This window comes from Onychostruthus taczanowskii, unplaced genomic scaffold, assembly GCF_017590055.1.
Source record: "Onychostruthus taczanowskii isolate IOZ18803 unplaced genomic scaffold, ASM1759005v1 scaffold9, whole genome shotgun sequence".
Lineage (NCBI taxonomy): Eukaryota > Metazoa > Chordata > Aves > Passeriformes > Passeridae > Onychostruthus > Onychostruthus taczanowskii.
Genome location: NW_024506993.1, coordinates 11,985,519 through 11,995,833, shown reverse-complemented (window position 1 = coordinate 11,995,833; position 10,315 = coordinate 11,985,519). Strand labels below are relative to the sequence as shown.

Here is a 10,315-nt window from a genome sequence, read left to right as displayed (position 1 = left end):
CAACCTGGGGTGCATTGATGAAGGGAGATGAATATTTGTCTCTACTAACAGTTGGATTATTCCCACTCCCCAGATGCCATCTGTGTTACAGGGTTTGGTTTGCACTAAGTACTGCCTGTGGGCTGAGCTAGGAAAACAGATTGCTGCACCATTACATTAAATAATCATCATTAAAGTCTGGTTCATCAGAGGACTTTGGACTGCCATGGAGATTTTGGGTTTTTTTTGAGGGGGGATGCAGTTCACTTCCATGTCAGGATGCTGAAATCAGATTTTGATGTGAATTTTATGACACTCTGTTGGCAGCAGTGTCACCTGGGATCCCTAGGGCATCTCACCTGAGGTCTGCAGGTGGGCAGGGGTGAGAACCATCAGCTTCCTGCTGCCCTGAGCTTGGGGCAGTGCAGAAAACAGGCTCTCACTGCCTGTCCCTCTGTCTCTTCTGTCTTTCCCATACCCTGGATGCTGTGCTTTAAACCTCACACTGAGAAATACTCTAAATTCAGCTATATTCTACATTGCAAACCAGCAGGTACAACCTCATGTCCACTGGTTGCAGCTCTGAAGCATAAATACACACAGAGACACACAAACGTGATGCAAAAATCCTTTAATCCTTCTGCCCCTGCAGAGGAATGGCAGAGCTCCAGGGCCCATGGGAAGATGTGGAGCTCCCTGCCCTTCAGGTGTGGCAGGTAAAGCACACAGAAATATTTTAGCCCTGCAGTAGCTTCCTTACATCTGTGACCAGTACAGTAAGTACAATGTGCTGCTTCTAGCTGATTTATTTCTGTATACAATGAAGAAAAAACAGCGTGAAGACTTAATTTGCCTTCTCATTCAAAATATTTGAAGTTTAACAAAATACTTGGGCTAAATATTGCACTTGCTGTGAGCATTTCTATACCAGACTTCTACAAGACCTGTTGGCATCTGTGTATCTATGCCAGGTAGGAGGACTCAGCATGCTCATGATCTCAAGGACCGGCTCTTCTTTGGTCTCCTCTTCCTTGAAAACTTTGATCTCAGCCAGTTGAAAAAGCCACCTTTTGCTTTTAACTCAAATTCTACCGGGAAATGGTCGCTCACTCCCAGTGCCTGCAAGACAACAGCGCAGAGGGTTGGGAGCCAGCCACTCCCTGTGCAAGCCCTGCCTGGATGTGCAGTGCTTGGCTTGGGGAGGTGGCACGTCAGCATTGCATCAGTTTGGGAGTGATGGTCACAGTGAGCTGGTTGTGCAGCCAGCTCTGTGTTCAGCACTGCCTGGACACTGCTGGCTCTGTGCTCCCGTGTCAGCCCTTCCCTGCTGCTGCAGAGGCTGGGCTGTGCCTACCTGCTCCTCAGTCATCTGAAATTCCTCCTGGAAATCAAAGATGTTGGCAGAGTGTGGCACCAGAGCCTGGATGAGCTTCTGTCCACTGACCACAATCCTGCAAGGGACAGGGGAATGGGGTGCTGTGATGGGGTGCCTGACCCGTGGCAGCCACACTGCACTGAGCTGGTGGCCAGAGAGGTGGCTCTGATGAAGTCACAGCTATGTGTGGTTTGTCCTTACCCATGGACTGCCCACCCAGAGATGTCAGCTCCTTTAGGTGCCTCCTTGGCAGCAAGGCACATAAATATCTTGGTGTGCACTGGCCTTGGAAGGCACCATTAAATGACTTCTGTCTAAACCAACCCAACCCAACAATGCTGCAAATTTCAAAGCCCTGCTTTGGATACAAAAATCACAGGACAACGGCTGAGGGATCAGTGAAGGCCTGCTCAGACCCAGAAACTCATCCTTCAAGTGGATTTTGGGATCTAGTAGCAGAGATATTTTTGTCCCTGCAGAGGAAACTGCAGTGGCAGCAGGATTGCCACATGCCCAGGGCAAGGTGAGGGGTCCCCTCTCCAAGCAGAACCTCGCTGTGCGTTTATCAATCCAAATTAAAAACATAGGAGCAAAGCTGGCATGGAGAAGGCAGCAGCACCTCTTGCCAGGTGTCTGCAGGGCTCCCTGCAGATGAGAAGTGCTGCTGGCTGTCCTGTCATCTGTCCCCCCTGAGCCACAGCAATGGCTGGTTCTGTGTAAATCCTGCCCAGCCTGGTCTGCACAGGGCTTTGTGCTCCTGACTAGAAGCATTTGGATCACATTTCCCCTGGACACTGTTTTATCTTTGATAGCTTCATGAGCATTTGTTTCCTCTGTTGGTCACTGACACCTCTTGGTACAATTTTTCTCTCAGAGACTCATAACCAGTGGGTGGTTTGGCAGTGAGCCCTTTACCTGTCATACGAGCATCTGGTGCTGTTCTTCACAGTTGTGTCATTTTTGTCACCAATTAGCCAGAGGAATTCGGAGTAAGTCCTCAAGCGGATGTTCTTCCACTGCTTTTGGGGAACATAGCTGCACCCAGCATTGAAGTCCCCCATGAAGACAAAGTTCTGGAAGGCAGGAGGGTTTCCAAATGTAATCATGAGGACAGCTTTTCAAAAGAAGACCAATGAGGATTTTATGGTCCATGGATGCAGTGGGGTTTCTCCTTTCTGCTGGGCACATCAGGGCATCTGATAATAGTTTTAGTAGGTGATCAAATTTATATAAATATAAAATGTGGAGAACTCAGTGAAAATACACCAGAGATACTCAAAACCTGGGGTGCATTGACAATGGGTTTAAGGTTTTCAGCTCTGAATAGCGAATAACGTGGCCAGTGACTCAGCACCAAAGCCCAGTTAGTGACACAGATGTGGCAACCAACCTCAGTTTTCCAGCGCTGTTTGACATCTAAATACACATCATAGAGCTCATCAATCTCCCGCACTGCTGTGTCTGGTGTGGTGTGCAGAGGGATAACTGCAAACTCACTGACAGCTTCAAAACAAGGCAGAGGAACAAGAAAAATGTAATGGTTAAACAGAGAATGAGTCACAAAGAAACAGAGACTGACTTGTAAGCAAGGGGATTTTTCTGAGGCAGAAGCAGCTTCTGCTCTGACTGTAGGCCAGGGTGATGTCTGTGGTTGCACAGTGACCCCCTCCAGGCACTCAGCTGGGCCTGAGGAGCTGTGCCAGTGCAGGCAAATCCTGACCCAGCACGCACACAGGAACTGCTCCCAGGCCATGCCAGCAGCATGGAATGCACCCACCAACCCACTGCCCATGGCAGCAGCAGAGGCTTTCCCAGCAGGGCATGTGCAGGGCTGTGGGATTTCCCAGAGGCAGCAGCCCTAAAGGGAAAATGCTGCTTTTGGAAAAGCAGAGTGGGGTGTGGATGCAGCCTCTGGAGCCTGCCCTCACAGTGGAACAGTGACTTCTTTCTGAAACACCTCACCAGTTTTGGGAGACTGCCACCAGATGACAAAGGGCTCCCTGGAGAAGACATCCTCATCCCCAGGCTGGGTGTCAGGGTACTGGTAGGTTTGTTTCACCGATACCTGGTCTTGCCTGCAGCAGAATGAACGGGATAGGGGATGTCACACCCGTGGCTCACTGAGATGTGTCACACTGACTCTGTGCTCTGACCTGGACCCCAGGCCATAGTCTGGGGTGGATACAGACACACTGGTGTCTGTGCTGGCATGATCCCCACATCCAGGCACAGCCCAGCCCACCTGCACAGCCTGCACCTCTCTGGCTCCCTCACAGCAAAGCACCACCATGTCCAGCCCATCTCCAGGGGCTGTGCCCCAGAGGACAGGGGAGGGGTCTCACCCACCTGTAGATGAAGGCATACTGCTCCTTGTAGCTGTTCCTTCCCAGCCTCTCGCTGGCCATGCACCTGTACTCCTCCTTTGGCCCCTTCAGCTGACTGGAAGGAAGGGGATGTTCCTGAGTTTATTTCTGCACTCACAGGGGGCTGAGAGTGAGATAATTTTTCCTGTGCCCAGGGGTTTGGGCATTACCTGCCTGACCTCAGAGGCAGGTAATGCTCCTTCTCAGGAGCTGGACCCCTGCTCTGTCATTTGCTCTTCACTGCACCCTCTCCCTGCTTATTGCAGCTTCTGTCTCTCCTTCAGCTGGCTATCATGTCCAGCCAGCTGAACACTGCTATTTCCTCTGCATGTCTAGATTGTCCAGGCAAGCAGTTCCTAATCTAAAGCAGTTCCGAGTCCTGCAGGAAGGTGGCTGTCCTGCTGCAGCCTGATGCCAGCCCGGTGAAGACATTTCCCCTTATTTTTTTCTCCTTTGGGAACTTCTCTGTAGCAAATTGAATTTAACTTGGTTATACTGATTTTAATATGTGTTTTACAATGGTCTGGAACTGCCTTTGCTCCTGTCCCTCAGCGAGACTGTCAGAGTCTGGTCCTTCCTTGACACTGGGACAGAGCCCACATCCTTGGATTTTGCCCCAGCAAAGTGGCACCGAGCAGTGCACAGGCTCTTGCCAAGCAGCTTTCCCAATATTTGTCCATTTTCCCACGGCCACCCTACCTGGTGAGCTTCTCCACCAGGAGGGGACAAACACGGTTCTTGCTGTCCTTTATTTCCATCAGCAACATGATGTCACAGCGGGAAACGATCTGCCAGGGGAAGGAGTAGGAGGAAGTTGGCACACGCCTGGTTTTAGAGGATTGGAAGGGTTAGAAGAAGTGGTTACAGGCATGGGGGAAGTCCTTTGAGAAAGAAGTGCTTTGCAGCCTGGGATCGTGGGAGGGGAGCAGGGGCTGGAACGCAGCTTTTCTGCTCTCAGAGCTGCTGCACGCCCCAGCAGGAACTGGGAGAGGGAACCCGGCAGCAGAAGAGTTTCAGATTTAGTGAAAAACTTCGGCACCTGACCCTGAAGAGGAAGTGTGGAGGGGAAGGGGCAGCAAAAGCCACTCCCGTGAGCCTGATTCCAGCATCACCACCAGCGCTGGGCTGCTGCCTCTGCCCCGCCCCACTCCTCCCCACGGCAAGCACTCACCTGCCTCAGGCTGATGCAGATTCCTCTGAAACAGCCCCTGCAGCCCAAAGAAACACCCTGTCTGAAAATGGGGTCCCAACACCTCCGAGGCACTGAAGGCTCAGCTCCCACAGCTACTGTTGGGATTCCCCGTGGGAAAGTCCAGCTCAACCAAAGCCCAGCATTCTCAGGGGCTTCCCTCTGCCCCTGGTTTCATTGTCCTTTAAACCTTGTGGGTGATTTTTGTCAGGAAAAAAAGCCCCTCTTTGCCCCCTGAAACTTACCCACAGTTATCTAAGTGACCCCAAAATTTAGTATATATATTTATATATGATTATATATTTAGTATATATTGCCCAGAGTGATGACAGCACAGGAAGAACAGTCTGGGAAAGCAAAGCCAAGCAAACCACTCTTCTCTGCCCGTTTGCAATAAAAGGAATACAACCCAGCAACATGGTGCCATTCCTCATCGGTGCCATTCTGCACACACAGCCCCTCACTAATGCCAAGCCCCTTGTCCTCCCTCACTGTGGCATCTTGGAGGGCAAAGCTACAAGTCTAAAAGGTGGTTCTTTTTAAAACCAGGGTTATCTTCAGCTTTTGTGGAGGCAGCCTGATGGTGAGGGTTTGCTTACAGAAATTGGTTTTTCAAATTTCTACCAGACTCTAATTTAACAGATACTATTTGCTGTTCTGAGAATAGGTTTAATTAAACAAGAATATTTGAGACTAATTAGCACATAAAGAAGGTAAATAATGTATAACAAAACAAACCTTTGTGGATTTAAAGTGAAAATTATTTTTACTGTGCATTGAGGTTTTCCTCCTTTTGTAACTCAATTTTCAAAGGAAACAGCAAATATTTTTTCTGTTGTATTCCCATGAAGGCTAAAATAACAACATACATTCTGTTCAACCACAGGCTGATTTTTACTTTCAGAGTACGATATTTTTAAAATAATTAGCTCTTTTTTTTTTTTTTTTTGCTTGATATTTAACTGTGAAAGACAAACAAAGTGCAAGACTGTACATCTAAGAAACCCTAGAAAGCTCAGTGTCTGTCTCATCCAGGCAAACAAACAAACGTACCTTTACCACGGCATCGATGACTTCAGGTCTGGCTATTTTAGTTTCTCCAAAAGACCTCACATTGAAGGAGCAGATTTTTAGGCTCAGAGATGTGTTGAAGTGGAAGAGTGAAAGTAAGAAGAAGAGCAGCATCTTCATGGATCTGGGCAAAATGAGTTGCTGCGAGCGTGCCTATAAATGTGTGTGTGTTTGTGCATCCGTCCCTCTATGGCTGGTTGGGAGGTCAAACCCAGCAGTCAGCTGTGTCAGTCATGAACAGGAATCACCATTTCCTCCTTGCCCTCACTTCCATCTCCCACCACAAAGCAGCATGGAGACTTTGAACTTCTGCCCGAGGGGAAAAAAGGCTTTTCTGAGCCAACCTCTGAATCCTGGCAGAGCAGCAGCTCCAGCAGAACCCACTATCTCTCCCCACGGGGAGACACCAGCTGTGGGATGCTTGCCATGGCTGGGACCACTCTGGGCTGTGCTGGACCAGGACCAGGCTCCCTGGGCCATTCCAGGCCAGGAGATGGATGGGGTGGATGGTGAGAGGGTCTGGGAAGCAGCAGGGGAGAAGACTGGAATTTCTGGAGGGCACCATAAGCACATTGGAAGGGACTGCCAGGCAGCCATGGTAAGATACATGATGCCCCAGCACTGCCCCACAAACTCCTGGCCTAATGTCCCCAGCACAGGAGTCTTGGTTTGTGCATGTGCTGTGTGGTGGAAGGGGACACAGGAGTTTGGCTAAAACAACACCTGAGTGAGGATGCTGCAGGGGGGATGACTTGGTCCCCTGAGGCTTTTGCAGGGAAATCACCCCCCTACCCTCTTAATCCTCTACCTAGTGCCAGCCCTCAGCCAGAGACACATTTGTTGGCCCTCAATCAAGTTATAAAGGCAGGAGGTGTAACAAGAGCTCAAGCTAAATGACATCTTTAAGTGTCTTGAATTTTTCTCGCTGTGCTTACAGGGTGCTTTCATATCCTCCTTCCTGTCTCTAGGAACACCCGGCCTGCCTGCACCCTGCTGCCCAAGCAGGTCTAGACCCAGAGGCAGCAGGACATGGCTGCCAGCTCTGAACCAACTGAACAGGCTCAGGTGGAGACAGCACAGAGCACAGCACGTGGAAGGGCTCCCAAAGACATGGCACAGCTGAAAGCAGTGGGATCTAGGTGGCTTGCTGGGGAGGCAAGTTCTCCAGGGAATGTGCTGCAGGTGTTGGAATAGGCACCACAAATCCCTTTTGGCATTACTGGAATCTGGAGCACTGGCTGCCAGCAAGGGACATGTCACCACCACGTTACTCCAGTGTTTGCCAACCAACAGAGCTAGCCTGGGAAGTGGGCAGGCCATCCTCCAAAATAACAGGGATTAGGTGGTGCTTCTTCTACTCTGGGTCTCCAGTGAGGTGTCCCCAGGCAGGACAGGCTCTGGAAGAAACTAATAAAGAGAGAGGGGAGGGAAAGTGACAGCCTTGGAGGGGTGTAAATCTCCAGCTTAACCTTGCTACAAGCTCAGCCTGAGCCAAGCGCTTGCGACAGCAGCTGCAGCTTCAGGGTCAGAGTCATCAAAACCCAGACCTCTCCCCAAAATCACGCTTGTTTTGGCTACCCTGGCATCAAAGAGCAAGTGTCTTTTGTGGTGCCATGAAGGCTTTGACCCTGAACCATGGCTGTCAGTCCTGTTTTTATCTTCAGGGCTCCTGGCATATCAGTTACCCCTTTCTCCTCCACCCCAGGCATTATCAGGGGGACAAACAGCAGCCAGTCGACCTGTGGGGGTGACACAGGGAGCTCATGCTCATTTCTGCAGCACTTTACTCCCTGTTTACTGCACTTTCTGTGCATATCCTCTTTGCTCCTTATCAGATCATAAAACATGCTTGATGTGGGTGCATGAACACTGACAGTTCAGGGCTGCCCTGCTCTTGCACAAGGAGCTGCTGGTGAAACCAACACAGTCTGGGGGTCTTGTCCCCACTTGGAATGATGGCAGGTGAGGGACACCCTCTCCAGCCGAGCAGCACCTGTGGAACATTCATCAATAAAGCCCCTCCTCAGCTCTCCCTGATCCCAGGAGCTCCCAGCAGCTCAGGAGGCTGAGGGTGAGGCAGGAGCCCATTTGGGCAAGAGCTCTGAGCAGTGAGTAGGTGCTGCCCAGGCCCTCTGGTGAAGCCTGTCCTGGGGGCTGTGGCTGGTGTGTCACTACACCTGGAGCAGCAGCTCAGCCTCCATCTTCTTCCCACTGCCCAGAAGGTGCTGTGGGATGGAAGGGGTGAGGCGTGTCCCTGTGTCACATGCTTGCTTAGGGTCCCCATGGCACTGCGGGGTGTGAGGGTCCTGCAGCCATGTGGGAGGTTCTCCTCTCCCTTCAGGCACAGCTGCTTCCTCTTGGCTGCAGCCCTGGCTGCCTGTAGGGAACATACAGAATTGTTTTTGTTGGCAGAGATGGACTGAGAGGATCTCTGAGGTTTCCTGTGCCTCCCTGGGAGGGCTGGAGGGAGACACTGCGGGGTCAGCCCACATCCCCTTCTGCTCTGGCAGAGGAAGCCTGTTCTGCGCTTCAAGGGCATCACGGGATGCTCCATGAGGGCAAGCACCCATGGGGTGCCTGGGGCTTGGCTGAAGCTTCATTTCTCCTCTGTAGGAAAGACGTGGTGTCTGTGTGCTGCTCAGGGGTTTGGCACTGCTGGGGACACCAGTGCTGCTGTGCCCTTTCAACCAAAGGTGCAAGACTGGCCTGGCCTGCCTGAGCTCCAGTCTGTCGGGGTGTCCCTGCTGCCCTATCTGGTATCCCCATTATTCTGTTCCCCCAAAGAGGAGATTGGCCTCAGGAACCAGGGCCAGCATGGGCAGAGGTGATGTTGGGTGTGAGGGGCAGTGTGGGGACCTACACGCCCAGGCTGGTGCTCCCCAGGAACCACCACAGCTCTGTTTTCTGGACAAGGGGCGTCCCCTTCCATGTAGCAGGCTTTAAAGTGTTGCATGTTTCTTAATTTTTACCATTTTTACACAAATTGCTGCTCTGACAACATCTGCTATGACAGGGGGAGGTCCAGAAAGGGCCAACCCTGAAGATGCCATCACCATAAAAGTGGGTTCCCTTGGGCAAATGAACCTTTGGGCTCTTAGTGACCTCATCACAACCATCAGGCAGAGTATTTTATCACAGTCTCCTGGACTTTCAAGTTAATAAGTAGCAAAGCACTTGAGCCATTTTGGATTGCTAAAGTTCATAGCTGTGCTGCAGGCCATATATGGTCATTTGGGAAGTGGATTCAGTGCCAATACAATGGCAATATTGTCCTGCTGTGACCCTCAGATTTCAGTGCAATGCAGGGTAAAAGTATTTGGTGTGCAAGATACACAGAATGTTTTGAATCAAATCTTTGATACTCAATTTGTATTTATAATTCTGGAGGGTAAGTGTTCTACTTAATTAATTACAGGACTCTGATAGGGTTTTCTTTTTCAACTTAATATGTCAGTATTGTTCAGTTAGTGGCTTGAAGCATGATAGCCTTCCCACTACAAGGCAGTCCAAGGAAAAATGTCTCATGATGTTTCCAGTTTCTTGAAGGAGACTGCTTAGCTGAGCTGTAGGAGAGCAGGTAATCTGAAATACAGGCTTTCGTGCATGACGACAAGATGAGGCTTTGAAGTTAATCCTCTATAAAGATATTGCAGCCACCAAATAAGCTTTTGTGTCAATAAGTACACCCATATTGTTAGCAGTTAAAGATGTAATTAAAATGCATATAATGCATGCATTAACTTTGAGTAGAGTTAATAAAGCATTTTTAAAGCTGTTATTAGGCAAGCAGGTCTTGCTTTATAATGTTTTAAACAGCAGGAGCGTTGTTGCTGTGTTTGTCCCAGGTTGTGCAATGAAGCCCCTGAAGAGTGACAGGGTGGCTGCTCAAGATGTGCACAGAGTTATTTACCCTGTGCTCACCCAGAGCTGCTGTTTGCAACCAAGGTGAGCTGAGATCCTATCCCTGTCCTGGGGGACGACTTTCTTCAGCTCTGTGTTATTAAAGTGGCACAGCTCAGGGCATGGCAAGGCCTTCCTCAACAGCAGCTCCCATGGTGGGCTCTGGGGCACCCACCTGCCTGGCACTGCCCCATGCCCACCGACCCCCGGGCACTGCTCGTGGATTGTGCCACAGGGCCACCACTGTGCCAGCGGAAATAGATGGGGACAAGTCACCCTGGGAAGGTGATTCAGCCCACAAGGCAGCGTGCAGCCACTTGTTATGATTGCAAACAGCTTCACCACGTGCCCTGGGGATTCCTCACCCAGCAGTGGAAAATAACATGGAAACCTTTCACCTAGTGGAGCAATGCTGCTTCTCAGCTTGGTGAGGGAGAA

The 10,315-nt window shown here is 50.4% G+C and overlaps 1 protein-coding gene across 1 annotated transcript; it reads right to left on the bottom strand.

Annotated features, from left to right (window-relative positions):
- Positions 1-595: 595 nt before the first annotated feature.
- On the bottom strand, positions 596-6,145 carry DNASE1L3 (deoxyribonuclease 1 like 3). The gene is made up of 8 exons (XM_041425862.1): positions 5,960-6,145; positions 4,417-4,505; positions 3,701-3,793; positions 3,317-3,429; positions 2,745-2,857; positions 2,270-2,427; positions 1,334-1,430; positions 596-1,098 (listed from the first exon to the last, which is right to left on the bottom strand). Exons 1-8 carry the CDS (start codon positions 6,095-6,097, stop codon positions 970-972), a joined length of 930 nt encoding a protein of 309 aa, XP_041281796.1. The 5' UTR covers positions 6,098-6,145; the 3' UTR covers positions 596-969.
- Between the last annotated feature and the right edge of the window lie 4,170 nt (positions 6,146-10,315).

Excerpts from the sequence above, each read along its gene's own strand:
- DNASE1L3 (XM_041425862.1), bottom strand. The coding sequence starts at position 6,097 with ATGAAGATGCTGCTCTTCTTCTTACTTTCACTCTTCCACTTCAACACA. Across the intron at positions 4,506-5,959 it reads TCATCGATGCCGTGGTAAAG|ATCGTTTCCCGCTGTGACAT; the intron begins GTACGTTTGTTT and ends TTCCCCTGGCAG. Across the intron at positions 2,858-3,316 it reads GTGGCAGTCTCCCAAAACTG|CTGTCAGTGAGTTTGCAGTT; the intron begins GTGAGGTGTTTC and ends CTTGTTTTGAAG.